Raw genomic sequence first — 25,676 nt, forward strand, 5'->3', positions numbered from 1 at the left:
CGGAGTTAATTTTGCTTGTGTGCTCGTGGGCTGTGCGTGATCCTTCTCCGGGCTCCGCGCCTACCGGGTGAGCTGGGGAGGCCCAGGTTCCTAGACCTTAGAGCTGGGCGCTGAGAGAGCGAGCCTACGAGGGGGCGCGCTCCTCTAAGAGCCGGCGGCCGCGCGAGATCAGATGCCTTCGCGCTGCATTCCTGCTGCAATCACAGTCCCAATTTAGCCAGTCCCGCCAGGCTGGGGCTGTGGGACTGCACGTCCACATACCACCGAGGAGAGAGCCCGGAGGATGCTCTAGGGACCCTTGGATGAGGGCCTAGGTTGGCCCAGGGCAGCTGGGAGAGTCCCTGACAGGGGGCTGTGAATGTTATTGTTGCTGTTATTAATACACTGTCATTCTACTAGACATTTCATCCCTTTAGGGAGGATTCCACAGAACAGGGCAGAAAGCAACCTAAAAACTGGGAGTAGGAATGGAGAAAAAAGTGAACACCAGGTTCAAGAAAAAGCAGCTGACCCAGGTCTTTGGCCAGATTTTAGACACTAAACCTGACTCCTCAAGTCTTGAGGGCCTTGTTTGTATTGGTGTTCTACTGTGTTCCGGGGAAGCCCCTACCCACCTTCCACTCCCTTCAAGACCCTTGGATCTGAGTATTGACCAAGATTAGTCGTTTCTGACTCTGCGACCTCACGGACTATACAGTCCATGGAATTCTCCAAGCCAGAATATTGGAGTGGGTAGCCTTACCCTTCTCCAGGGGATCTTCCCAACCCAGGGATGGAACCCAGGTCTCCCTCAGCGCAGGCAGATTTTTTTACCAGCTGAGCCACAAGGGAAGCCCAAGAATATTGGAGTGGGTATCCTATTTCTTCTTCAGCAGATCTTCCCCACCTGGGAATCAAACTGGGGTCTCCTGCATTGGAGGTGGATTCTTTACCAGCTGAGTTAGACCAAGATTAAGGAAGAGATAAAAAGAAATCTGATCAAAATGCAGCCAGTGAAAACAATTAGTCCCTATAGCTGCTCTTTAAGCAGTCTCACCTGCTGCCTGGATTTCTTCCTTTAGATCATGAGGCCCTGGAGGGCACAGGGGACCAGCAATTTCTTCTCATTCTCCAGGAGTGAGTGAGTGAAGTCGCTCAGTCGTGTCCGACTCTTTGCGACCCCATGGACTATAGCCTACCAGGCTCCACTATCCATGGGATTTCCCAAGCAAGAATACTGGAGTGGATTGCCATTTCCTTCTCCAGGAGATCTTCCCAACCCAGGGACTGAACCCGGGTCTCCCGCATTGTAGACAGACGCTTTACCATCTGAGCCACCAGGGAAGTTTTTCTCTGGACACACCTGGAAATCAATGGAACACAGCCTTCCAGAAGGTAGAGGTCAGCATTAGGGGTAAAAGGAGGGAAGGTGGTGGGAACCTCAAACGGATCACAAGGCTTGTTTCTCAGGAAGAGTCCAAGTATTCAGTGGCTTGTGGGCCAGACACTTGTTATGGGTACTTCAGGAATAATTATGGCATTGGAGTGGGGCATAAGAGTAGTTTATGAAGAATCTCCCTTTTACCTAAAGATTCCGGGCACATGATTAGGAGGGAAAGACCTGAGTGACTCAGTAGCTCCTTAATAACAATAGCTACACACTGTATTACAGACATTACACTTACTAATTCCATTCTGATAATAGTCTTCTGAGATGGGTACTATTATTACCCGTTTTACAGATGAGGAAACTGAGGCAGGAAACTGAGATAGCAGAGCTGAGATTCTTACCCAAGAGTTCTGGTGTCTGGGTCAAGCTTTTCAGCACCATGCATTTCTTTTTTTTTTGGCTGTGCTGGGTCTTCATTGCTGCTTGGGCTTTTCTCTCGTTGTGGCGAGTTGGGGCCTCTCTAGTTGCCTCTCATTGTGGAGGACGGTATCTAGGGTGTGCGGCCTCAGCAGTTGCAGCTCCTGGACTCTAGAGCATAGGCTCAATAGTTGTGGTGCACGGGCTTAGTTGCTCTGCAGCATGTGAGATCTTCTGAGACCAGGGGGAGTCTTTACCATTGAGCCATCAGGGAAGCCCAGCACCATGCATTTCTGTCTCTCCTTGAAGGAGAATGTCACTTTGTCTCACAAATGCTGATACCAAGAATTACGTTTTGTGGCACAGAGGAGAGGACGCATGGACTAACTACAAAACTGGAGTTTTAGCCGTTGCTCAGTCACCCTATTTTTGCAGCTTTCTTGAGCTGTAAAATGAAGAGGGCTGGGTTAGGTTCTTTCCAATTCTGCACCACTTGTTGGCAGAAAAGCTACGTGACATGCTGTCTCCTACCCTGAAGTGGCATTTTTTTCCTTCTCTCCTCTCCTTTTCTCCCTTTTAGAGAGCCAGGCACTCCATTCTAGAGGGAAGGGTCTGGGACTAGGAAGCAGGAATCCTTCAATCCATTCTGCCTTCAGTTCCAGCACTTGGGAAGTGGGGGAGGTGTGCTCTCCAGGTACAGGAGCAAGAACTCAGATTTTGTTTAGAGCTGGTAAGGCTCAGCGCTGCCCTCTAGCCTTCTTCTGGCTGCCAAGGCCTGGCAGAGCCATGGGTGGGTGGAGCCAAGGCACAAAGAATCAATCAGTGGAAGAAGCTCCTTGGACTTGGTGCTTTCCCTTGCCGTTATCCATCTAAACTGCAATCCGTAGGAGACAGGCATAGAAAGTCACGACTGATCAGGGTTAGGGACTCCAGGCACCTGTGGAATATTTTGTGAAAGGACTTTGCCTTCATCATCAGGCACTCTGGCACTCGAGCCAGACACCAGTGGTGTGCTCATCTCATTTGATATGGATGATTCATATCATCCATAAAACACTGACAAGGCAATGTTTTCTCTGGAAATGCTTTCCCTAGATGGTAGCACTGCTTTATATGTGATGAACGGCATCACTAAATATCTCATGATGGGTCTGTTGGCGGGTTGGGAGAAGTGGAGACTCCTTTCCTCCCAGCCTGGTTTGTTGTGGATTTTGGGGCTGTGCCGTGCAACTTGTGGGATCTTAGTTTCCTGACCAGGGATTGAACCTGTGCCCTCTGCAGTGAAAGCTCAGAGTCCTAACCACTGGACCACCAGGGGATTCCTCCCCTTCCTGCCCTGTCCCCAGCCTGTTTTTTAGAGAGCTGCTCTTTGGCCCCATCTCTCTTCCTCTAGCATTGACATTAAGTGCTTCTTTTCTAATGGTGGGAGAGGGTTAAAGCTTTTACTTTGGAAAGTCACATCCCATTTCTAGAAACCTTTCTGTGAGCTGAGGTGCCTTGTGCCGAGCAAAAGCTTCTGAACTCTCATTCATGTCCAGAGAGGTCACCTACCCAAGAAATCCAGTCTCTGCTGGGCCAGGTCACGGCAGCTGTCCTGAGCAGACCCTTTGTCCCACAGATGGCGGAGGAATTTTGGTTCTTTTGCTTATTCATTCTAACATTCAGGTGGTGGCTTTGACAAGACCCTCTTTGACCAGGCAAGTTCCCAGCCTGGTCACTTGATTGGAGCCACACTATCTGAAATAACCTTTCATGACCCCATTTCCCATCTAGTCCGTTTTGTGAGAGGTAGAAAGTTGTATTTTTCCCCAGCACTCAGCTCTCTTATAGGGAGGGAGAGCAATCAGTGAGAACTGATTCATGTTTACCATCAGTGTTCTCTTCCAATCCCCCCACCTTCTCACCACCCCCCTTTTGTTGCACTTGATCGAGTACACGCTTCATCTTCAAAATAAAAATTTATTCAATCTGTAACAAGAACATTGAATCTGCACATTTGCGCACAAGTTCACATTTAAAAACAGCGGAGCACATCAATAATAAAAAATCTATGATACAAGTGGAACATCCCAACCAGCAGGAAGATTAAGGAAGGAGATGAGACCACTCTATATTCTGCTTCAAATGCCTCAAAAAGGTCCCAGAGATTCCAGGGAGCACCTGCTTTATTTAATAAAATGTGAGCATAAAAGTTTGGGATTGCCTGGGCAAAGGTTAACAGTCAGTGGGAGGGGCTTTGGGGACTTGTTTTCTACCTTTACAACAAGTCCTACAAAATAAAGTAGAAAGGAAAAAAGAAAAGGCACCTTAAGCTATGCCAAGCAAACCAAATTCCAATAGAACATCAAAACCAAACAATTCCCTGTAGACTTACTGATGGGGAAACATTTCAGGGCCAGTTAGTTGCCCAGCTTCCAGACCGAGTCATCAGCTCGGGTTAAGCCCCGGGTACAGGAGGCCGCCGCTAGTGCTGTTGTGAGGGCACTGATGGTGGCCCAAGTCACATACCTCCTGGGGCATCTTCAAGCTGATGAGGGATGATTCCAGTTTAGAAATTCTGCCCCAGATCTCTGGGGCACGGAGAAAATGAGGCTGGTTCTCTTTTCACAGCAGGAGCCAGGCCCAGTCACCCTCCACTTCCAGGCTGGAAAAGTACAGAAGCATCTTGCAATAGCCCTCCATGGCATCCAGGGACCCCAAGCCCTAGAGAAGGGTTAGGAGTGTGCAGCTGCCTGCTCTGCTGACAGGCAAGTTTTCATTCTAATACAGCCCCTGGATGAGTTGAGGCAGCAAATACATTTATGCCTAATACATGCCTTGATCTTTTAGTTTGGAAGGGAAAATGAATCCAAGATGCTCTTAAGTTGGATTGGTGCTGAAAGAGCTAAGATTTCATCTCATCTACCATCAAAAAGCAAAACAAAATAGAAAAACAACACTAGCCATTCACCATTACAACCATCACTATAAGACCACACCATCACTGAGGAAATGACTGTTTCCACACAGCGTGTTGGCTGGGAGTGCAGGACACAGATGGAAATCAGCTCCAGGCTGCCCCCACTTCCCTGTGAGGGCTGACCACAGGGCCTTGCGCTGTGTGAGGACGGCCAGGGCAGGTGCCTGGAGAAGGAGACGGAGCGGCCATCCAGATGATGCTCCTGTTAATACTCACAATGTAAACAAAGTATCCACAGACAGTTGTTCAAAAAAGCCAAAGAATGGCTTTATTTTAAAAATTGAAAATGCCCTTGAAAATGACCCTTTTTGCATAATGCTTTCTTAGAGTAATAACTCCCACCAAAAAAAAAAATCTTTACTAAACATGGCTAGATCACTTCAGAACTGAAATCCTCAGCTGGAACAAGTCAAGATTTCTGTGAGCTGCCACTCAGCAACTTCAGGTCTATCTGACGGCATCTGTCGAGGGCCTTTTAGCAGGAGGGGGGACCCCAGAGCCTGGGTGGTCATCCTCAGACTGTCCTTGGGGCTCCTGGTAGTTCCCAAAACTCAAGAAAGAGGAAATGCCAGCTGGGATACAGGTAGAGAAGCAGGAGAATGCTAGGTTAAAGAGCCTGAAATGTTAGGAGTGATCCCAAACATTCGGAATCTGAAAGGCCATCCAAATGAGGTGAGATGAGGATGGCTACAGTACAGTCCTGTGTCTGCTAGAGCACACACCATGCCCAAGTTGTTTCTAAAATCAAAAAGGGGGGCTTCTTCCTGCTGACCAGTGCGCCATCCAGATTACAGCTCAAACTCTGTGTGCCCTAGGGCTTTCACCCCGTGCACCACAATGTGACTTTGTATACACACACACACACACACAATCACACAGCCCTCCAGAATAAACTTTGAGTCAGGCTACGGTAGTTTTCAAAGTAAAGAGAACAAGAGGCACTGAGCGAGAGGTCAAAACTTCTACTCATCTCTGTCAATCGCCCAGACCTGCTGTTTTGGGTCTGAGTTTTCCATGAACAGAAAAGGGAAATAGGTCACCCGAGATTATCAGACCGTTTGAAGAGAATACAGTTTGGAAAGTTGTTGATAGGCTATCATGGACTTCCCATGGACAGAACTCAGCTACGTAAATAGCACAAGAGCACTCAGTTGTGGGAGTCTAAGGGCTGGCAAAACCCCATGGCATGCTTGAATTACAGACCTCATGTAGAGAATGTTTCTTTAGGCAGGTAAATTAAATGATTAAAAAATATAATTATTTTTTAAAAAAGGCAGAGCAAGACCATTTCCTCGACACTTAAGAAAAAGTTTTTTTCTTCACAGCGTTTGAGGGTTCCCCCCACCCCCCGCATCTCTGTTGTTATTTAATGCAGTGAGAGTGAGCATTAAACACCATGGCGAGAACAGTGCAATACTGTCAACGCCCAGGTGTGTACTTCTTGATATGAGGGATGTCACCATCTCAGGGGAGTCACCGAGTGGACACGACTCTTTACCTCCATGCCAAGCCTCCTCCTACAATCCTGCACAGCTCCCTGTCCTTTCCCCATCATCTTGGTGATGGAACTGCCTCAACCAGACAGGGCAGTGTCAGTGGATGAGCCCTGGAAATTCACAACCCTGTCTTGCAAGTCTCCTCACACTGGAACATGCCACCTAGCAGAACACTTTACAACACACTGAATATCCAGGAGTCACAAAACTGTGTGGATGATACATCTGAACACTGAAGAAACTATTTTGGAACAGCACAGGTACCTATTATTACTACACCTTAAAAAACACTTAGAACAGGAGGTTTCTGTCTAACTGGCCTCTTGGCAGGGATGTCAGACCCAACCATGGCCTCCTCATGGCAACTGGATTCACAGCTCGTCTTGGGCACCTAGGAGTGGCCTCAGCCCACCTCTGCTGTCTCCTTCAGGTCACCCTGGCCTCACTGAGCTCTGGCCTCTGACATCACATTCACAGCCTGTGAATCTGTCTTTTCTCAGTGCTGTGAAGAATCCCAAGCCTAAACCTCAGCTGTGCTTGGTGTGTCTCTCAGCGATGTGGCCATCGACCAGAGCACACAGGAAGCCCATCTGTAGGCCTCTGTGGTTCTGAGGAGCTGCAGAAGGCATTCCTTCCGGGCTCAACATGTGTTCTCTAAGAAGCTGAAACAGGGTATTTACGGGAGGTGCTCCTGCGCTAAGGACCTCCACAATAGCAGCAAAGCAACAGCATCCTAAATGTGGTCATTAGGGGCACCTGCCCTTGCCGAGGCCTCCCTGTGGCTCTTCAGCCCAATCTATTAGGGGCTTCTGACCTGGGCAGCAGTAACACTCACATATGCTCCCTGGTTCTGATTCAGCCAACGTTTTGGGATTTCAGTCTCAAAGAGGCATCAGCCTTCAGTCACGCTGCAATCTAATTGGGAGCCTTTGGGGGTTTCTCTGAGGAGGAAGTTACTAACACATAATTTGGCAGGAGCTGGTGATTAGAAGTTTCCATTTAAATTACACCACTGTCCACAGATTCTCCGCAGATTCCTACCAACACCCATGAGTTTTATTTCTGTGGTATCTGTATGTCTTCCAGTTGCAGCTTTACTCCTTAAAATGGATTAAATCAAAAAGACCCTACAACATTAACAACAAAACAAGGTAACAAAGTGACGACATTATGTACATAAATACTGTATATAAACTAGAGAAATGACAAATTTTCCAGGAAAAGAAAAAAAGAAAACTTATGTCAAGTGTTAACAGTGATAATATTAAAAAGAAAAACCTTTGCATTCGATGGAGGTTATACATAGGTCATGTAACAATTCAAATATCTATGAAATTAAAAAAAGATAGGCAGCGTTGGAGAAACAGCATGAGGGAGGAAAATAAATTGGAAAAAATATGGCCATGAAACTCAAAAGGCCCACAGAATTATTCAAGTAACGAGAGGGTTAAAACCCTACATCTGCACTCATTTTAGAACACAAACACATTTTCAGTTGCTGTTTTTCAAACTTGTCCCTATCGTGTTTTCTCATTGGGAGATGCTGCAGAGCACATTTCTGGGGGTTAGGGGGGAAGAGGGGGTGGGGAAAAAAGGGTAGGATGACCACCTTAGTGGAGTCCATCCACCCGGAAGATACTGGGCGTGACCACCTCTCCTCCCCCTATTTCACCACCTCTTATTTGGCTTCCCTCTACAGAGGACCTCTTGGATTTCATTTGGAGGTCATTTTAAATTAAAAAAAAAAAGTATTTGCTCGATAGGTTTATAAAGCCAGCCGTTATCATGCCTTTTTGTAATGATACACTCTGGAGACCAGAAGAGATGATTTCTGGAAGACCCTCTTTGAAAGCAAAGCAGAGCCTGCCCACCTCGGGAACTCCCAATGGGCTGGGCTGAGAACACGCTGACGTCAAGCTGCCCCCTTCAGCAAATCTGAATCCAATGCATCAGGTCTGGAGACCAAACCCTCATCACACAGGCCTAGGGCAGTGCTTCCAATTTCCAGCTTCATCCCCACCCTCCCCATCTGCTTCCTTCCTCAATCAAGCCAGCAGGCCTTTCCTCGGAGGGCAAAATGAGGAGCAGGTGGCAGTTGATTGAAAAACAGCACGTTGCCTTGGATAAAGGTGTTCTTTGAAAATGAGTATTTTTTGAGGTTCGAATTTTCTCAAAAAAAAAAAAAAAATTGACAAAATGGCCTTGCTGTCCAAATCAAACTCTCTCTCTCACACACACACGGGGTGGGGTTGGGGAACAAACCCTGCATGCTCCAGAACAGTAAAATGACCAAAATATTATAAAATTAACCAATAAAGTGCATGGTTCCTTACGTATTACACCTGCCCCTTTTACAAACATTTCTTTTAGAAAGTCACATGTACAGGCTCAGAATCACATGGTATTATAGAAGGGGTTGGTTGTCCGTTTTTTATCATTTGCTTTTCTCAGTCTCCTAAGGGGGTGAGTTCTGCCGTGCTGCTGTCGGGGCGCCACAGCCAGCCCCAGGGCCGGGCTGGTGTCCTGCAGTCCCTGGGTCGGTACCGAAGGCAGGCCTCCTTCCGAACTAGTCAATTCAGGTCCTGCCCTGGGGAGCAAACACTGCTGACTGTAACCAAACTCTTTGGCATACTGTACAAGGGGCCTCTCCACTGGCCTGCTCTGCGCGATACACTCTGTGGTTCTGAGTTGCTCTATGAAACACTTGGTGGGCTCTCGGTTCTGGGGAGTGTCTGGGTTTTCTGGGGGCTCCTGGGCCTCCATGCCCGAGTCCGTTCTGAGGAAGGGCTGAAGCAGTTTGAGATGAGGGGACTCAGAGGAGACAGGCTCCCTCTCTGGTGAACAGTCTTTACAGAGGTCCAAGTAACCTAACTTGGCAAGGGAAGCTGAACGCCTCATTTGGAGTGGCTTGGGGAGCCCTACCTGGGAAGTTGCTCGGGACCCGATTTCTTTAGCGCGTTCCTTCACCACCCTGGGGCTCTGACTGAGACTCTCTATACTGTTGCTACTGGAGCTGTGTGGGAGCTGATGGGCTACAGATGTTGGGTCCAGTTTTTCTAGTTGCTCCCCGATATTATTACCCAGTTGGCTGATTAAATGCAGGTCTTTGCTACTGAACTGGGAGCCCTGATATGGCACTTCATCACCCCTGGAGAGGGGGCTCTCCTGACTTTCTTCCTGGCTGCCCTGCTCTGTGGAGGGCTCACTGTCTGTGGTGCTGCTCTGCCCTGTGAAGCCTTCCAGGTGAACCACTGTCTGGGGGTGCAGGTGATCCGGGCTGGCGCCACATGGCTGGGTCATGAGACTGACAACAGGCGCTGCTGGGCTGCTCAGGGTTGGGGGCAGGTCGACCGACCTGCTGTGCTCGTGCTGGGGAGAGGAAGAATGAGGCGGAGGTAGCACTCTGGGGTGCAGAGGAGCCTGGTGGGGGCTCAGCGTCCGGTTCAGATTTTCATCCAGAGCACAGAGGACAGTGAGGGTCTCTTCCACCTTCACTGTCCTCAGTCCCTGTGCCCCACTCTTCTCACTGCTGGCTCTTTCCCACCCTGGCCCGGGATCAGCGGATGTGGTTGTATAGGTGTATTCAATGATTTCTATCTTCTTGGGAAAGGGAGCAGGGGCCACTGGTGTCTCGGGCCCCTGGCCTGAGACCCCAGTCCTGGGCTCCCGCAGGACGCCTTCATGCTGTGGGCCATGCTGAGGTGCTGGCGCTGGGTGAGACTCCCGCAGCTCAGGGGCTGGGATGATGGCAAGCTGCTCAGGACGTGGTAAAGAGCCAGACTCAGACCCACCGCATCGCCCTTGGCCCCTGCCTGTCTCTGGCTCCTTGGGGACATATGACAGTTCTGGGGCGGATTCGTCACTCTTCCCTTTTGCTGCCGGGTCTGCCACCGAAGAATCGTTCTTGGAATTCTTACGAGTGGACAGCGAGGTCCCCACGGGGGCAGCACCATGGTGCTCCTGTTCTTGCCGCAGGCGCTCCTCAAACTCCAAGGTGGCTCGCCTCACGGACCCGGGGTACCACTTGGCATCCGCGGGCATCCCGGGGCCCCAGAGCTCTTGTTCCCCCTCTGCTGGTTCCTCTTCTTCCACCTCCGTGGTGGAGGAGTGTGCCCCTGGACACCCCTCGGGGTCCCCCTTCCCTGAGTCTTTGGCTGGTTCAGGCTGGGCTGGGCAGGAACCTTCACTCTGCTCCAGGTGTCCAGGTCTGTTCTCGGCGGCCTGGGCCCTCTCCAGGGGCAGCTCGTGGACGATGTGCTTCTTTGGTGTGTGACAGGGGTTGGACAAGACATCTCCTTTCACTTGAATCTGTCCGACTCCTTGACTGATGGATTCAATCTCAGTGACGATTTCTTTGACTGACATCGCATTTTCTGAGTGTGGCTGCATGAAGATGTCTGGGCTGACCTGTTCTGAGATTGCCTGAGAAGAGGGAACAGTGAGAAGGTTATGGTAAACTGACTGGAAGAGCCAGATTGTTTGCTCACTAGCTTCTGATCCAGGAGAACCTTCTGGCTCTGAGGACACAAATCCTGGGGTGCCTGGAACTGTCCTCCGCCTGGCGTTACACTCTATTTCATGGTACAAGAAAAGAACAGATTCACCAAAGGCAGAGATACAAAATTAGTCATACATCGTGTCACTGCCTATTAAACTTTTGTTCTGTTTGCTAATAGGCTTCTGTTCCAATAGCTTGCTCCAAAAGTAAACAGCAAGTAGCCCTGGAGGCTCCTATAATCCTTATTTTCTGAAGACCTTGAGCCTTCTAGATTCAGGCCATCCTGGGGTAAACAAAACTTTTTCTCTGTAGCCTATCAACTTCTGGCCTAATCTGGTTCAAGGGGAAGAGTTCCACTGAAGGGCTCAGTGGCTGCCTTACATATGCCCAGAGTCCGAGGGAGATGGATGTCTGACTTGGAGTCTCACTGCTCTCTTCTGTCCTATCTTGCCAGCTCTTATCCACTCCTCCCCCTGCTTCTCCCAGTGGCCGCATCCCAGCATGTGAGCACAATTCCTATGTTTCATGGGGCTCCTTCCATGGCTGGTGCAGCCACATACCTGAGCAAACTGAGAAACCGTGACTCTGACATTTTACTGTTCCACCAGTTATAAGTCCCCGGATGGGTTTAGAACAAAGCCAGAGAAAACTGGCCAGTGCGAAATCAAGCCCTACTGTGAAACAGTTAAGAATCTCAGAATTCAGAGATGGCCCTTGGACGTCTCTTAAAGCAACATCATTCTGAGCCTCAATCTATTTTGGCAGCATTTTCCTAAATTTTCAAAGTACAGTATTTTCCTATGAATTGTTCTGGTCTTTCTCCTTCAAGAGTCAGAGCTAGTGCAGACTAGCAAGGTCAGTTATGCCTTTGGGAGAAATGTGCTGGGACATCAGGCAGAGGCCAACTTGCCAAAGCTGGGAGACAAGCCACAGCGGGCCCAGTGTGGTGCAGGGGCTGTGGAGAGAGAGCTCATATGACCAGGAACTTTGCAGAAAAGCTATTTCTGTCAGAGCCGCTGCATCCATTAGTCCAAAGGCGAGCTTGGGCATTCTGGTCTCCCGGTAGAAATGAAATAGAGGCATAACTTTGGGGGAGAAGAGAAGACAGAAGCAGAGGCAACAACTGCCCTGGGCTGGTTAAGAAGAGAGAAGATGAGGAGTACACGAGGTGGTAAATTTAAGTAGGCGGATATCAGGAGATGTCAAGAGTCTAGTCAGCTCCACTGAAATCATTAAATGACTCGATTTATGTCAAAGCAAACTGATCACCATTTACTTCCCATTATCAATCTAAGATACCATTTTTTTTAAGATACCACCCAATTTCAAGTCAAAATGAGAATAATAATGTGAATCTTGTAACTGTTCACACATAATAACTGTTCCCCTCCCTGGTCTGAGATGGCTCATAGGAACTCATCGGCCACTGAGAAGAATCTTGGGATCCTGTCTGCTCTTAAATTATTTCCTCAAACCATCTCTCAATTCTAGAATACCACAGGGTGGCAAGGTGAGGAACAATTCAGATACATTATCAATAGCAAGAACTCAGCATGGGAATTAGCTGCTACTCCAACAACTATTAATTAATACATGTCCAGTCTTTGAATTTTCTGAGGCAGAAAGAACTTCCCCAAACAAATCTATCCTCTCAGAGAGACGGGTCTCACTCAGGCAGCAGGCGAGTCCCTGGCACCTCCCTGCTGGTTGAGATTTGATCTGAACTGCAGAGGTCTAGGGGAGACCTCTCCTTGTTCTGGGAGGACATGCGTTTTGGCTAATCCCTTCTTCCCTCATCCCCTTTCAGAAATGCTTCTAATGACACCAAAAGCCTGGAAAGATAAATTCCTTGAAATGCTACTGATTTAAAAAAGATAACTATATTTAAACTCTAAGTTCTCCCAGAAAGTCCCAGCTAGACTGTCTCCCCTATATCGCCTTCTTCAGTCTTTATCAATATCAAAAATAGAGTGAACAGAGCAGAATCCCAAATATTTTGTCTTCACAGAGAACAAAAGTAGGGACAGAACCATAAAGAGAGTCTTTACCTTTGGCTGCTCCTCATCTACTGAAGACTCCTCGGATGCATGGGGAGTATTACTCAAAGAGCTGCTTCTCTGCCCATCAGTGGTCGCTTCAGAAGGGGCTGCTTCCACCACTGACAGTCGACAGCTCTCATTCCTTCCTCCACCCACTTCCTCCATCCTTGAATGAGAAAAAGATCGGGACCGGGTTTCTTGGGAAAGCTCTACAAACTTCTCTAGAGCGCTGAAAAAGTCAATGCGGTCTCCACTGAAATCTGAGACTGCAGCCTGGCAGCTGGGCTGGGGGCTCGGTGACTCGGGGTCCGGGGACATGGGGAGGTCTTTCAGGCGGGACGTCAGCTCTTCCATGGGCAGCAGGTGGACACTCATGTCTGCTTTCAGCGCGTCCGTCTCCAGATCTTCCACGGTTAAGTCTGGGAACTTGTGGGCCATTTCTGGGTCCTGTCCAGGTTGGATTAAGGCTTTGGATGCATGGCAGTTGTCAAGAGGGAATTTCGGTTCATTGAGACAACACCCTGATGAGCATCCATTGATGTCATTTAGGTTTAATTCATCTTCAATCTGTCCGGCATGAAATTCCCGAGAAGTAAACTCCAAGCAAATCATTCTTTCTTTGGTGCACAGGCCTTTCTGATTCTCATCCTGTGGGACCACGTGTTCCACAAAGACGGGAGGGATGGGTGGGGGGCTCTCCATGGTCTTCACCTCGGCAATCTGGTCTGCTGAGGTGGTAATCTCCTTTTTGTTGAGTTCCAGTCCTGGTTTGCAGATGGGTTCATGGTGGTCCGAGAGGTCGCTATCTGAATGCGATCTCCAGAGTTTGTTGTGCCGCTGTTTGCTGTGGAGGACACACATAGGAAATGACTTATTCTGATTTGTGAAAACAATCAATACCCTCCCAGGAAACAGCTCCCAGAGAAATGTAAATCTCATCCTGCAAGATGCTTGGTCAATGCCCAATGGGAGTAGGCAATCAACAGTTGAAAAGAGGCTCAATGTTACTAACAGCAAACAACAAAAACAAAGCAGAACAACAACAAAGGCAAATGAACATGAGATGCGACTTTTTACGGTCGGACTTACAAGAGCTAAGATGGTTAACAGTCAGTGGTGATGATGGTTTGGCCAAACTAGCACTCTCATGATACATGGTTGGTAGGGGTGTGCACTGTAGAATTTCAAAGAGTGAAATCTGGCAATAGCTCTCAAAATTTAACCCTTTCACCAGCAACTTTCCCTTTAAAATTTTTACTTTGAGAAATACTACTACATAAATGCACAAAGCTATATACATAAGGATGTTTACTCTAACACTATGGCACCAAAAAAATTTACTTAAATTACATTCCATACACTTACATGCTATGAGGCTATTAGAAAGAGTCAGTATTTCAATGGAACGATGTCCAAGGTGTATTACTAAGTGAAAAGCATGTTGAAGACACTTGGAACATTATGTCCCATGTCAGAATAAATGTAGGAAAACATCTGCAGGAGCCTCATTAAGCTGGTAACAGGGTTTATTTTGAGGAAGGCAGGGCTTTCACTTTAGGGGAGGGCTTTACATTCTACACTTTGTAGTATGCCTGTGATTTGTGAATTAAAAATGAGCATGTTTAGTATTAATAACTGTGGGGAAAAACTAAAACAAAACAGCATCCAAATAATACAAAGAGAAACACTTTAATGGAGCCCAGCATAAGTCCTCATAATTGAGATAAAGAGCTGATAGAGGATTAATCACTGATGTGGAAGTGTGAGGAGGGTGACAGTCTTTCTTGAATTAGAAAGCCAAGATGAGGGAGGTCCCTAGTGGTGCAGTGGTTAGGACCCGGAGCTTTCACTGTGGCGGCAAAGATGAGGCTAGTCAATCTGGAGATGAAGGATGGTAACAGAGAGGAAGAGGATAAGCATACAGTACAGGCCCCTTTCATGAAGATATCTGGATAAAAATCACCAAGCTAAAGTGACCCCGGAAAAGGAGGTAAGCCAAAAAGACTACACACACGTCCACCCTGTGGTTGATTTTGTGGAGAGGTCTGATGAGATCTCATTTCAAAGCCCGCTCTAACAGGAAGCACAGTTCCCAAGGCTCCAATCAAAAAGAGGAAGGTGGCCCTGTGGCTGGCCCAGGGAACAGATTGCCAAATGTGGCATTTGGGGGTGTGGTTTCCAAGACTCACAGCGGATGAAGAGTTACTTCACCTCAGGGTGGAATGGGAAACAGCCCAGGACAGCTTACTCAGGGCTCAGGGCCATACCTGCCTCGGCTGCCCGTGAATCTCTGCCGAGTCATGCGCCTGCACTAATGTGAACCCCTGTTTGTTCTCAGCTCTGCACCTGCTCTCAGCTCCCCCGCCTGTTGGCTGCTTGGGTGGGGCTCTCTCTGATTCAGGCCTGCCCAGCAGAAGAGTGCTTTTCCGGGTAGGGAGCAGGTCAATTTGTTTATGAAGACAGCTATAATCAATTAGCTGGCTGTGAGGTAGGCTTTTCACCCTTCCCAAGCTGCACGAACTCCAGCCACCCCTAGGAGGAGACAACATATCACACATCCCAAACTTGTGAGTGGTGATAGGCGGGTGCCAGCGAACTGGTTGGATAGGTGGGGCCTTTGTGACCAATGGATGCCCCTGTGCTTTAAAGTTCCTTCTTTTCAATCGAGACACCCTGTTTCCGGACCTAAATAATGACCGTGTTCTCCAGTTTCTGCTCTTTGCCTGTCGTGAGGATGTTCAAACTGGCACCAAGTCCTCTCAGCCACCATGGTGGGATGACTCCTGTGATGCAGACAGATCACTGGGAAGCCTATCTCTGAGGGGAGGAGCAGTTCTCACCCTGATCATAAACAACAGCTTATGTCACCAGGCAACTCTTATCTTCCTGGTCCTGAGAACCCTCCAAAGTATGTTTCTAAAGAACTGCCTGTAAGTCACTAACCAATGAGACGGATGTTATGCTAATAGGCACAAACAGGGCCAGTCTCAGAGGAAGTGGCTGACATCATAGCTGCTTTACCCAGCAGGGATTTCCTTCCCTTCCTGCAGAAGATAATCATCAGAAAATACTGGGTCAGAGCTCTGGAATTATACTGACACCTCTTGTAAAGGAGAGAGAAAAATCCTGATCCAAAAATAAGTCTGATTCTGCTGCCTTTTTTATTTTTGCAGTAGGACCTGCAGGGAGAGTGGCAGGCGGGTCTCTGACAGTCAAGACACGGCCTTTGAAGCACCATTATTCCATGAGGCCCTTTCTCATCCTTCTCCCAATGCAGAGGTCAGTAACCAGTGACCTGAATTTTGTGCTGATCACACCCTCCTTCTTCCTTATTGTGTCATCACGTTTTGTTCTGACAATACATAGCCTGGTTTGCACGTTTTGAATTTTACATAAATGAAATCATACTGTGTATTCTTCTACAACTTTTTTTTGGGGGGGCCTAACATGAAGAATTAAAGATTTTAAAATTAAAAAAAAAATAAATAAATTAATTAATTAAAAAAAAAAGATTCACTGATGTAGCTGTAATTTTATAGTGTAGACAGTAAGCCACAATTTATTTATCTGCCCTGCTGACCAGCAGTTTTGGGCTACAAATGATTACAGACAACACTGCTGTGGACATTCTTGTGCCTGGTACAGTTTGGTTTCTCAAAGGTGTTTACATATAGGAGGGGAAAAGGTGGGTCATAGGGCCAGTGTGCATTGTTAATTTTACTCAGTAACACTACACTGCCTCCCAGTGAAGCCTCTTCCCAAGCCAGTTTATTCTAATACTCCATCAGTAGGGAAAGATATAAGACATTAGATCATATTTGTTACTTTAAACTGTTAACATTTATACTCAGCTGATCCTCCAGGTAGGTAGCAAGTAAAAAGTGAGTAAGTGGTGGTTGCTCAGTTGTGTCCGACTCTTTGTGACCCCATGGACTATAGCCCGCCAGGCTCCTCTGTCTGTGGAATTCTCTAGGCAAGAATACTGGAGTGGGTAGCCAGTCCCTTCTCCAGGGGATCTTCCTGACCGAGGGATCGAACCCAGGTCTCCCGCATTGGAGGCGGATGTCTTACCATCTGAGCCACCAGGGAAGCCCGAGGCAACAAGTAAACAAGGTCAAAAAGAACTTCAGAGCTGGTTTGTGGCCTGGATGATGCAACCAAGTCTCAGGTTCTTTTCCTCCCTGAGTGGCCTCTGACTTGAATTTGGACTCACATAAACACACTGATACACGTGAAATGACTGGGTCATTCTGGGTAGGAATTTGGCCTTTTACTTAGTAAATGAGCAAGAAGGAAATCTAAACCACAGGATGCATATGCTATCCCATTCTCTTGCCTCCACTTTTTCTTAGTTACTCAGTCATGTCCGACTCCTTTGTGACCCCCTGGACTGTAGCCCACCAGGCTCCCCTGTTCATGGGATTCCTACTCTAGGGAACTATTTCTTCCCGACCCAGGGATCGAATCTGTGTCTCTTCTGTCCCCTGCGTTGGCAGGCAGATTCTTCACCACTGTGCCAGCTGGGAAGCCTCTTATTGTAACATGTTTGGTGAAGTACCAACTCTGAGAATATTATGTAGAGGAAAATACTGCTAAAAAAGGAGTATCAGTTGTACTAAAATCAGAGTGTTTATGGTCACTTCTCAGGGCATTAGGCAGTCTGCAGAGAAGAGGAGAAGGAAGAGGGAAAGAAAGCATCAGCTAAGCATCTTCTGAGCTGTGCATGGTCCTAAATGCTCTAAGACTATTTCACTGAAACGCTATTAAGAAAATCCTTTAAACTTTTCTTGTAATTGGCTGTCACTTGACCAGGAATCCATGTTCTCTCATTCTCAGGTTCCTCCTGCTGGCTGACCATTGTGTACCAGCTAACTAGACTAATGTCTCCACCGGCAAAGACAGCTCTATCTTCTCTGGCCCTGGTGACAGGGACAAAGAGTCAAAACACCTATGAGGACATGTCACAGACTCCCCCTGGCCACCATCCAGTTTTTCTTCCTCACGCCTTATATGCTGGGATCTAATATCTCAGACACATGGTCCAGCTTGCAGATACATGAAAGCTGAACCTGTCAAATGGAATATAAATCTGCCAGATACCTCAACGATCAGAGTCCAGGATAACAAATCAGGGCTGCTGGTAGCTTAATGGAGGGTTTCAACACACACACCCACACACACACACACACACAACTCCTCCTGCATCACTCCTATCCCCCAGCTATAACAACAGAAAACATAAAATTAGATACGAACAGTCAGTACCTTTGTGATAAACATCCTCACTTTCAGATCTAAAGGAGAATATGAAATATTAGCCTTCCTCAAGCTTAAAGACAGACTGAAAGATGCAAAAAGTCCCTTGAATTTCACGGGGACTCTCAATGTTTGGTCTACATTCTCATATCCTGATTAAGAGACTGGAACCACCTCATAAATCACTACAGGGGCCTACTGTCACTGTGTTAAACTTCTTTTCTAGCCAAGAGGTTGAAATGCCAAGCTAATACCCTCCAACAGAGGGTTGCCCTCTCAAGTTAAGCACCCTGTGCCACTCTAGACAACCAATGGGGCTTGACAATGCCAGGATTAGGCTGCTAGTTCTGTGGGAAAACCACGGCATGCTTCCTGGGAGAAGATGTGAAATACAAGAAGTCTGAGTGCCTGGACAGGAAATGGAATTTCTTTGCAAATACAGTGAGTCCTTGGGATTTTCCCAAGGACTTTCCTCTCTTGGTTATCGAACCACAAGGCTTGGCAGAGCTTCAGACAGTCACAGGCCTCTGGGACTTCTCCTTCTTTGCTCTTCTAAGCATATAGACCCTGAAGCAGTTCTTTGGGGCTGGGTAAGCAAGCTTCTCTGAGGCCCAACCCACTCGGCAGTCGGCTTGGCAGGTAGCTTTACAAGTGCTGTATTCCTGACAATACATCATAGCCTGCAGACCCGAGCAGCTATATGCCCAGGAGGCACTTGCACTCATCTTCCTTACTGGCAGAGGCCTGATTTGGTTTGAATGTTCAAGTCCCACAGGGAATGTAGTACTTCCCTAATACCAGAGGGTGAACATGAATTTATTTTATCTTTTCGGCCATGTGGCTTGTGAGATCTCTGTTTCCCGACCGGGGATTGAACCCGGGCCATAGCAGTGAGAGAGAGGGAGTAGTAACCACGGGACTGCAAGAAATTCCCCGTGAGTTTGTTTTAACCAGCCCAGGAAATTCTATTTTCCTAGTCAGTGATTAGTTTTACGAGTATGACCCAGTCCTGGTCAATGATCCTGTGAGGGTGGAGTGGGTGGCAGACTGTTGGGGAGCTTTTGCAAAAGGTCTTCCCCTCTGGTTGAAATGCCCATTCTTTCAGCCAGATGCTGTGGAACTTCTAGGGAGATGCCTAGAAATGCAGCACCTGTCTGGAGTCATATGGCAAATTCAAGGACCAAGCCATTAGCCAGGGAAAGGAGAGCAGGAAGAGAGCACCGACCGACGTCCCTGATGCCATCCCAAGCCATTATACAGTCTGCTTGGGTGCTTCCTGCTGCAAGAGATGGTAAATCCTTCTAAACTGCCTACAGCTGGGTGTCGGGCAGGGTATCCAGTGTGTACTCCTGCTGATCTACTCTTCAGCTGATCCACTTTTCCACCCTGCTCTCTGCCCTGGAGACTGTATGACTCCCCTCGACTGGCCCCTTGTCTTCTGACTTCCGCAGGGTTTGGCTGATGGGGAGCCCCAGCAGGAGACTGGAGGGAGGAGAGTGGAGGCAGGCCACTGTTCTCCTAGCTTTTTACCCGCAGGGCCCCTCTGGCTGGCTGGAGCCCCTGACTGAAGGCTGCTGCCTCTCTGAAGGGGTCTTTTCTCCAGGAGTCTTCTTCCAGGTTCTAGTAACTGCTCCCCCTACTCTGGGCCCAGAAGTTATTACCAAACAGCTCTGCTGATACAAGTCCCTTGATTCCACTACAGTCTTAATGCCTTTGTAATCAGTCCCTTTAAAAAGTCTTCCTCATAGAATCCGAATCTAAGTATGCGGCTTCTTGTTGAGACTCCCAACTGATGGAGACCGTCTATTACTTGCAGCTGAAAGTCGCTTAAGTGACACCCCAGCACTAGACTTCAGTTTTTAAAATTCAGAAAACATCACAATACAGACAATTCCAGGACACTTCCATTGCAGTTTCAAGTGGAGTGAGTGTGTCTGTGGGTGGTGGGAGGCAGTGGTTGGAGGAAACAGATGGCACATGCCTATGTGTTTTCTGGGCAGCCCTGCAGGAGGCATGTGATGAGAAGCACGTCTGAATAACCCTTAACAGTGCGTTTTATACATTATACACACTTTTATTTACCATAACGCTGTGAGCCAGGTCTCTTGGTTTTCATTTTATAGATAGGATCAGGTGAGGATGATAACTGAGAATTAACTTCTCAAAGCTGCAACAAGGGGGTGAACCAGAAACAGAAACCAGATCTACTGACTCAAAATTCTGTGGTTTCCTCACTCCCCAGGGCTTGCCCTTCCCTCTGTGAATCAAGACCAGAAAGGCAGGATGGAACCAAGAGGGAATGGGAAGAGGCAGGGTGGATGTGTGGGTTAATCCTACCCTTCCTATCCTCATCTGAGATTTTTCTGCAATTCCCTTAACATATAAGAAAAACTACATATGCTAGAAAAACCCAATCCAACAACTTGCAGTAGCCTGGGATTCCAGAATAAATACTGAAATTGGCAGGACACAGAGTGTTCTTCCTCTCGACAGGTCACGTGAGGACACTGCCTAATATCTGTCATGTGTGCATCTGGGAATATACAATATTTATGCGTCATTCAACCTTCAGATGCCTCTTTCTTGTGCCAAAAAGAACTGCTCTGTCCCCTATCTTCTGATCTGACCTAAAAATGTCATCAAAATCTGGCCCCAAAGACCTATAAGTTCTTTTTAAATGGAGGACTTCAGTATCCTCCCAGCCTCCTAAGAGAACGGCTTGGATGAAATCATGCCAAGAACTGAGTAACTGGGCGGGGTTTTTGTGGAAACCATAGTGCTGTGGCCACATGTTCACAACACCACGGGGGTGGGAGGGTGATCCTTTGGCCGGGATAGGCTGGCAGGCTATTTAACATTTTAACATCAGGGGAAACACAGCCCAGATTCAAGAGTCAAGACCAAGTCATGAGACTCGCTGGAGTCAAACTCTGGCATCAGCTCCGCCTGCTTCTAGGCAGCTGTGCCTTCACCTTAACAAACCACTCAGAACATGCCGATGTGGGAAAACACAGCACTCCACAGAACTCCAGAACGTGGCATCTCAGAAAACTGACCCTTGAATTCAGTTTACTATCTCAATCCTTTTCCTGAAATCTGCTGAAGGTGGTTTTCACCACCCCCACTAAAGGGGTAATAAATAATGTAGTAAAATTAATAACTCACCTTACAACCAATTACCAAATTATTGTGGAAACAGCCAGTTCTTATTGATACAGGAAGATTCAAGACCTAGTTCTGGGTAGACAGAGAAATACAAATACTGTACAGTACCTCTTACACATGGAATCTGGAAAAGCCAAACTCGGAGAAAAAGAATGGCATAGAGTGGTTGTTACCAGAGGATGAGTGGGGTTAGGGGGTGATGGGAGATGTTGGTCAAAGAACACAAATTTCCAGTGGTGAAATTCTCAAGTTCTGAGGATCTAATGTACAGCATAGTGATTATAGCTAATAATACTGTATTATATACTTGAATTGATGTTTTCTATTTGTGGTGCTGGAGAAGACTCTTTGAGAGTCCTATGGATGCAAGGAGATTAAACCAGTCAATCCTAAAGTAAATCAACCCTGAATATTCACTGGAAGGACTGTTGCTGAAGCTCCAATACTTTGGCCACCTGATGTGAACAGCGGACTCATTGGAAAAGACCCCGTTGCTGGGATAGACCGAAGGCAAGAGGAGAAGAGGGCAGCAGAGGATGAGATGGTGGGTGGCATCACCAACGCAATGGACATGAATTTGAGCAAATTCTGGGAGACAGCGGAAGACAGAGGAGCCTGATGTGCTGCAGTCCATGGTGTCCCTAAGAGTCAGACACGACTTGGCAACTGAATAACAACAACACAGAATGTTGCTAACAGAGATCTTAAATAGTCCTACCACAAAAAAGAAAATGTAATTATGTAAGGGGATGGAGGTATTAGCTAATGATATGGTTGAATCAGTTTGCAATATATAAATTTATGAAATCAATATAATGGACATCTTAATAAAGCTGGGGGGGGGGCGAGGAACAGTGACAGTTAAGTGTAAGTGCTCCATAAATGCTGCTACAGATGAAAAAAAGGCCCAATACTGAGTGAAGAGGTAAGTCTGAAAAACAGGTTTTGTAAAAAGAAAAATATATCCATCAATATATGTGGTAAAAGACCTAGAGACACAGATAAGATAATGTCAACTGCTGTCTGTGGGTACGGGGTTTATAAATGATTTCTCCCTTTGTATTTTTATGTATTTCTGCAAAACATATATAACAATGGACTGAAAGATCTTAAAAAAGAAAACAAGAGTTATTTCTGGGAAGTAACTTCATACCTCACATGGATTACTTATATCCCAGTTTTGCTGATTTGTTCCATGACTGAAATTACTGGAGAAGGCTCACTGAAAGCAAGCACTGGGGGGAAAAAAATGTCCAAAGCAGCAGGAGGCACTTGTTTTAAAACATTGGGTCAAAATTTTTCTAAGAATTTCAGCTATACCTAGCCCTACGTTGGGAGCAATCAGTATCCATTTTGATACAGCAGCCGTATCTGGCCTTAGAAGATGTTGAGAAGTGTTTATTAAAACCTGCACCTAATTGAGAACTGAAATAAGGGGGTCTTATTTCCACCTTTTAAATGTCTTTAGATTAAATGCCTACTGCTCCATGCTAAGCTCAATCAAGTTCTGGTACTTATTTTTTAAAAACTAGATGGATAGAGATTTCAATTTTCAAAATGCATCACACACTTAAATCAGGCTGAGGACTAGGTGCACAGAAGGACATTTCACTGTGCCCTGGGGAGCATAAAGGAGGGAAAAATCTGAGCAAGTCAATTAAGGAACTCACCTTGCCAGCAAGATCCCCTGGTACTCTTCCAGCTGTCTCATGAAGCTGGGGTTGGGCTTGGTCACTGTCCGTCTTTCCTTCACATAGTCATAGGCTCGGTCCAAGTTCCAGCCATACTCCTTCATTGCATAGGCGATCACAGTGGAGGCCGAGCGACTCACCCCCATTTTGCAGTGCACGAGGCATTTAGATCCATGTTTCCTTGTTTGGGGGATTCAGGTAAGGAGGAAAACGCAATAGTGAGTACATTTTATCTTTTTTGTGTGTGAGATTTTTGATATAGATAATTTTTTAAAGTCTTCATTGAACTTGTTACAATTCTGCTTCTGCTTACTGTTTTGGTTTTTTGGCTGTGAGGCATGTGGGCTCTTAGTTCCCCGACCAGGGATTGAACCTGCAGCCTGCTGCAGGTTAAGGTGAAGTATTAACTGCTGGACCACAAGGAAAGTCCTTATAGTGAGTACACCTGAAAAGCTGGGTTCTTAATGTGTCTATGTCTTCTGTTCGGCCCTTCCACTTTCTTGCTGTGTAACTCACCCCACCTGAGTGCACTCGTGTGCACCTCTAATCACATGTGTGGGGCAATCCTGGGGCATTCAAACAATATTCAGTGTCAATATTAAGCCTCTTTAGTTCAGCAAATGTTTAGTTCAGCAAACATTTACCGAGCATTTACCATGTGTGACACGTGCAAGGTCTGGGATGCAAAAATGAGTAACAGGTTTTCCCTGGAGGGTAGGATTCTCTGGGAGAAGTGGACAATTAAAATTCAGAACGATAATTGCAATGACAGTTGGTCACAGAGCACAGAAGGAGAATTTTCAATTTAGAGACTGGACCCCATTTTGTGTTGTGGCTGCAGGCCAGTCCCCTCGGCCCCAAGGGCACATTTCACGGCTGGCAGGCTATTGAGTTACAGGTGTGTTGGTGATTCATCTAATTTATCCAAACGCTGGGAGTTGCTTCCAGTTCTAGCAAGAGTTCTGTCCCAGGAGGAAAGCACAGACCAAATGAAACTGACTCTCCTCTTTACTCAGATGCAGCCCTGGATATTACTTTGCACAACACCACCACCCCTGCGGTATCTAGGGACCAGCTATATAACCTGGGGAACTGGACAGGACCACGTGATGCACCACACGGCTTTCTCAGCCAGCAGGGTGGCATGAATAACAAGCTGTTTGTTTCTTCTTTTTTAATGGGGTAGAAGAGAAAACAAATTTCCCATAGAGTGACACAAACAAACAAACAAAACTCAGTCTTATGCCAGAGCTAATTACCTCGGATCTGAACATGACTTGGTTATGCTAATTCTACTAATAACACAGTGTCTGGCCTGGAGTAAGCCTTCAAATGTTTGCTAAATGTATGAACAAACTTATGGATCTGCTGATTTTATCTGTCAGCTGTAAGTAGGATCAACATTTTAAAATCTGCAAAAAAGGACAGTTACTCTTATCACTAGTACACATGGGCTGGGATCCTTCCCAAGGGGTTATCCCAATAAATTGAAAAATGCACATGTGAGCCCAACAGAGGAAATCTATTCATTCACTCACTCACTGTATTACAGTAGACACGCTTCCTTCCAGAAGCTTATAATCCTTTTGCTGGAGACAGAGACACATGAAAGAGTTAAGCACCAATGAAACGAGGCATGAGGTTAAGTGCCAAGATGAGAGAGCCAGCCAGATAAGCTATGAGAATGTAGAGTGTGGTCTGGAATAATTTAAACAGCCTCATAAGAAAGGTAAAATTTTAGCGTCCCAACGGCTGGTGCGTTGTGTGTCTCTGTGTACTCAGATGATCCCAAATGACTAGGAAATATTTGTTTTGCTTATGGCACCACAGAGGTTTCATTTAGACTACAGTTGGGAAGCCACGTCACAGTGACTCAGATGGAAGTTCAGACATGTGTTCTGTATTTTCCCATCAAGCTCTGACAACTTTAATACGTTGAATTTCAGGTCTTTGCCTGCAGGCAAGGAAGGTACTCAAACTTGGCCAATCTTAAAAATACAATTATGAAATCCATTCCTATGAAAACATTTCTACATTTTGAGCTGGGCTTTTTCAGTGAATGGCTTCTAACTCAGGTAATGAAGGATATGGAGTTGGTTCTCACCTACCCCAATTTCATCTTTCAGGTTCAGTGCTTGTCCCACCCCCTTACTTCAAGTGCTAGACTGTCCAGATTAAGCCCAGCATCACATTAGGACTCCTAAACTCACCCAAGTGTAGGCAGAGTCTGGAATTCAGGGCCCTGATTAGGGCTGAGATGTCCAAATGAGATGTCCAGGGTACCACTTATGGAGGCACTTGCTCTCAGAGGCTGACCTACACTTAAAGGACATGAGAGTGCGTGCCTCTCGGTAAATGTAACGTGGGCACTTCATATATTTCCTTTCAACCTCAGCCCTGCTGGAATCAGCCTTTCTCTTCACTGGGACTGGGGCCTTGCCTCGATCTCGAGCCTCTTTGGCTGTAACCCTGACTATTGCCTCATCTTTTCCAGTCCCCTTTCCTTAAGGAACTAGACTGCTCCTATAGTTGATGGACTGAAATGAGGCACGATCTTAGGTTCAAGTCTTGTCTCCACCAGTTACTACTTAATCTCTCTTTGAACCTCATCTCTGTATTTTGTCCTCCTCTGTACAGAAGGAAGACAGTATACACCTCTCTGGGTTTTGGCAAACAGAGGAGAGAATATGTGTAAAGTATATGGCACATAGGAAGCATTCTATGAGTGGTATTATCATTGGGAATAATTTCGTAAGAAGTTTCAACAGTACAAAAGTTTTTCGGGT

General features: G+C 46.8%; 1 protein-coding gene across 1 annotated transcript in view; it reads right to left on the bottom strand.

Moving 5' to 3' along the window:
- Positions 1 to 6,161: 6,161 nt before the first annotated feature.
- The window catches only part of SSH2 (slingshot protein phosphatase 2), a 100,273-nt gene continuing 80,758 nt past the window's right edge, over positions 6,162 to 25,676 (bottom strand). Inside the window, exons 12-14 of the mRNA XM_068976560.1 lie at positions 22,870 to 23,070; positions 12,788 to 13,622; positions 6,162 to 10,663 (exon numbers count right to left, since the gene is read on the bottom strand). Of these exons, the coding sequence (XP_068832661.1) occupies positions 8,636 to 10,663; positions 12,788 to 13,622; positions 22,870 to 23,070 (3,064 nt within the window). The 3' untranslated portion in view covers positions 6,162 to 8,635. The remainder of the gene's footprint in view (positions 10,664 to 12,787; positions 13,623 to 22,869; positions 23,071 to 25,676) is intronic.

The sequence above is a fragment of the Capricornis sumatraensis genome, chromosome 8 (assembly GCF_032405125.1).
Source record: "Capricornis sumatraensis isolate serow.1 chromosome 8, serow.2, whole genome shotgun sequence".
NCBI lineage: Eukaryota > Metazoa > Chordata > Mammalia > Artiodactyla > Bovidae > Capricornis > Capricornis sumatraensis.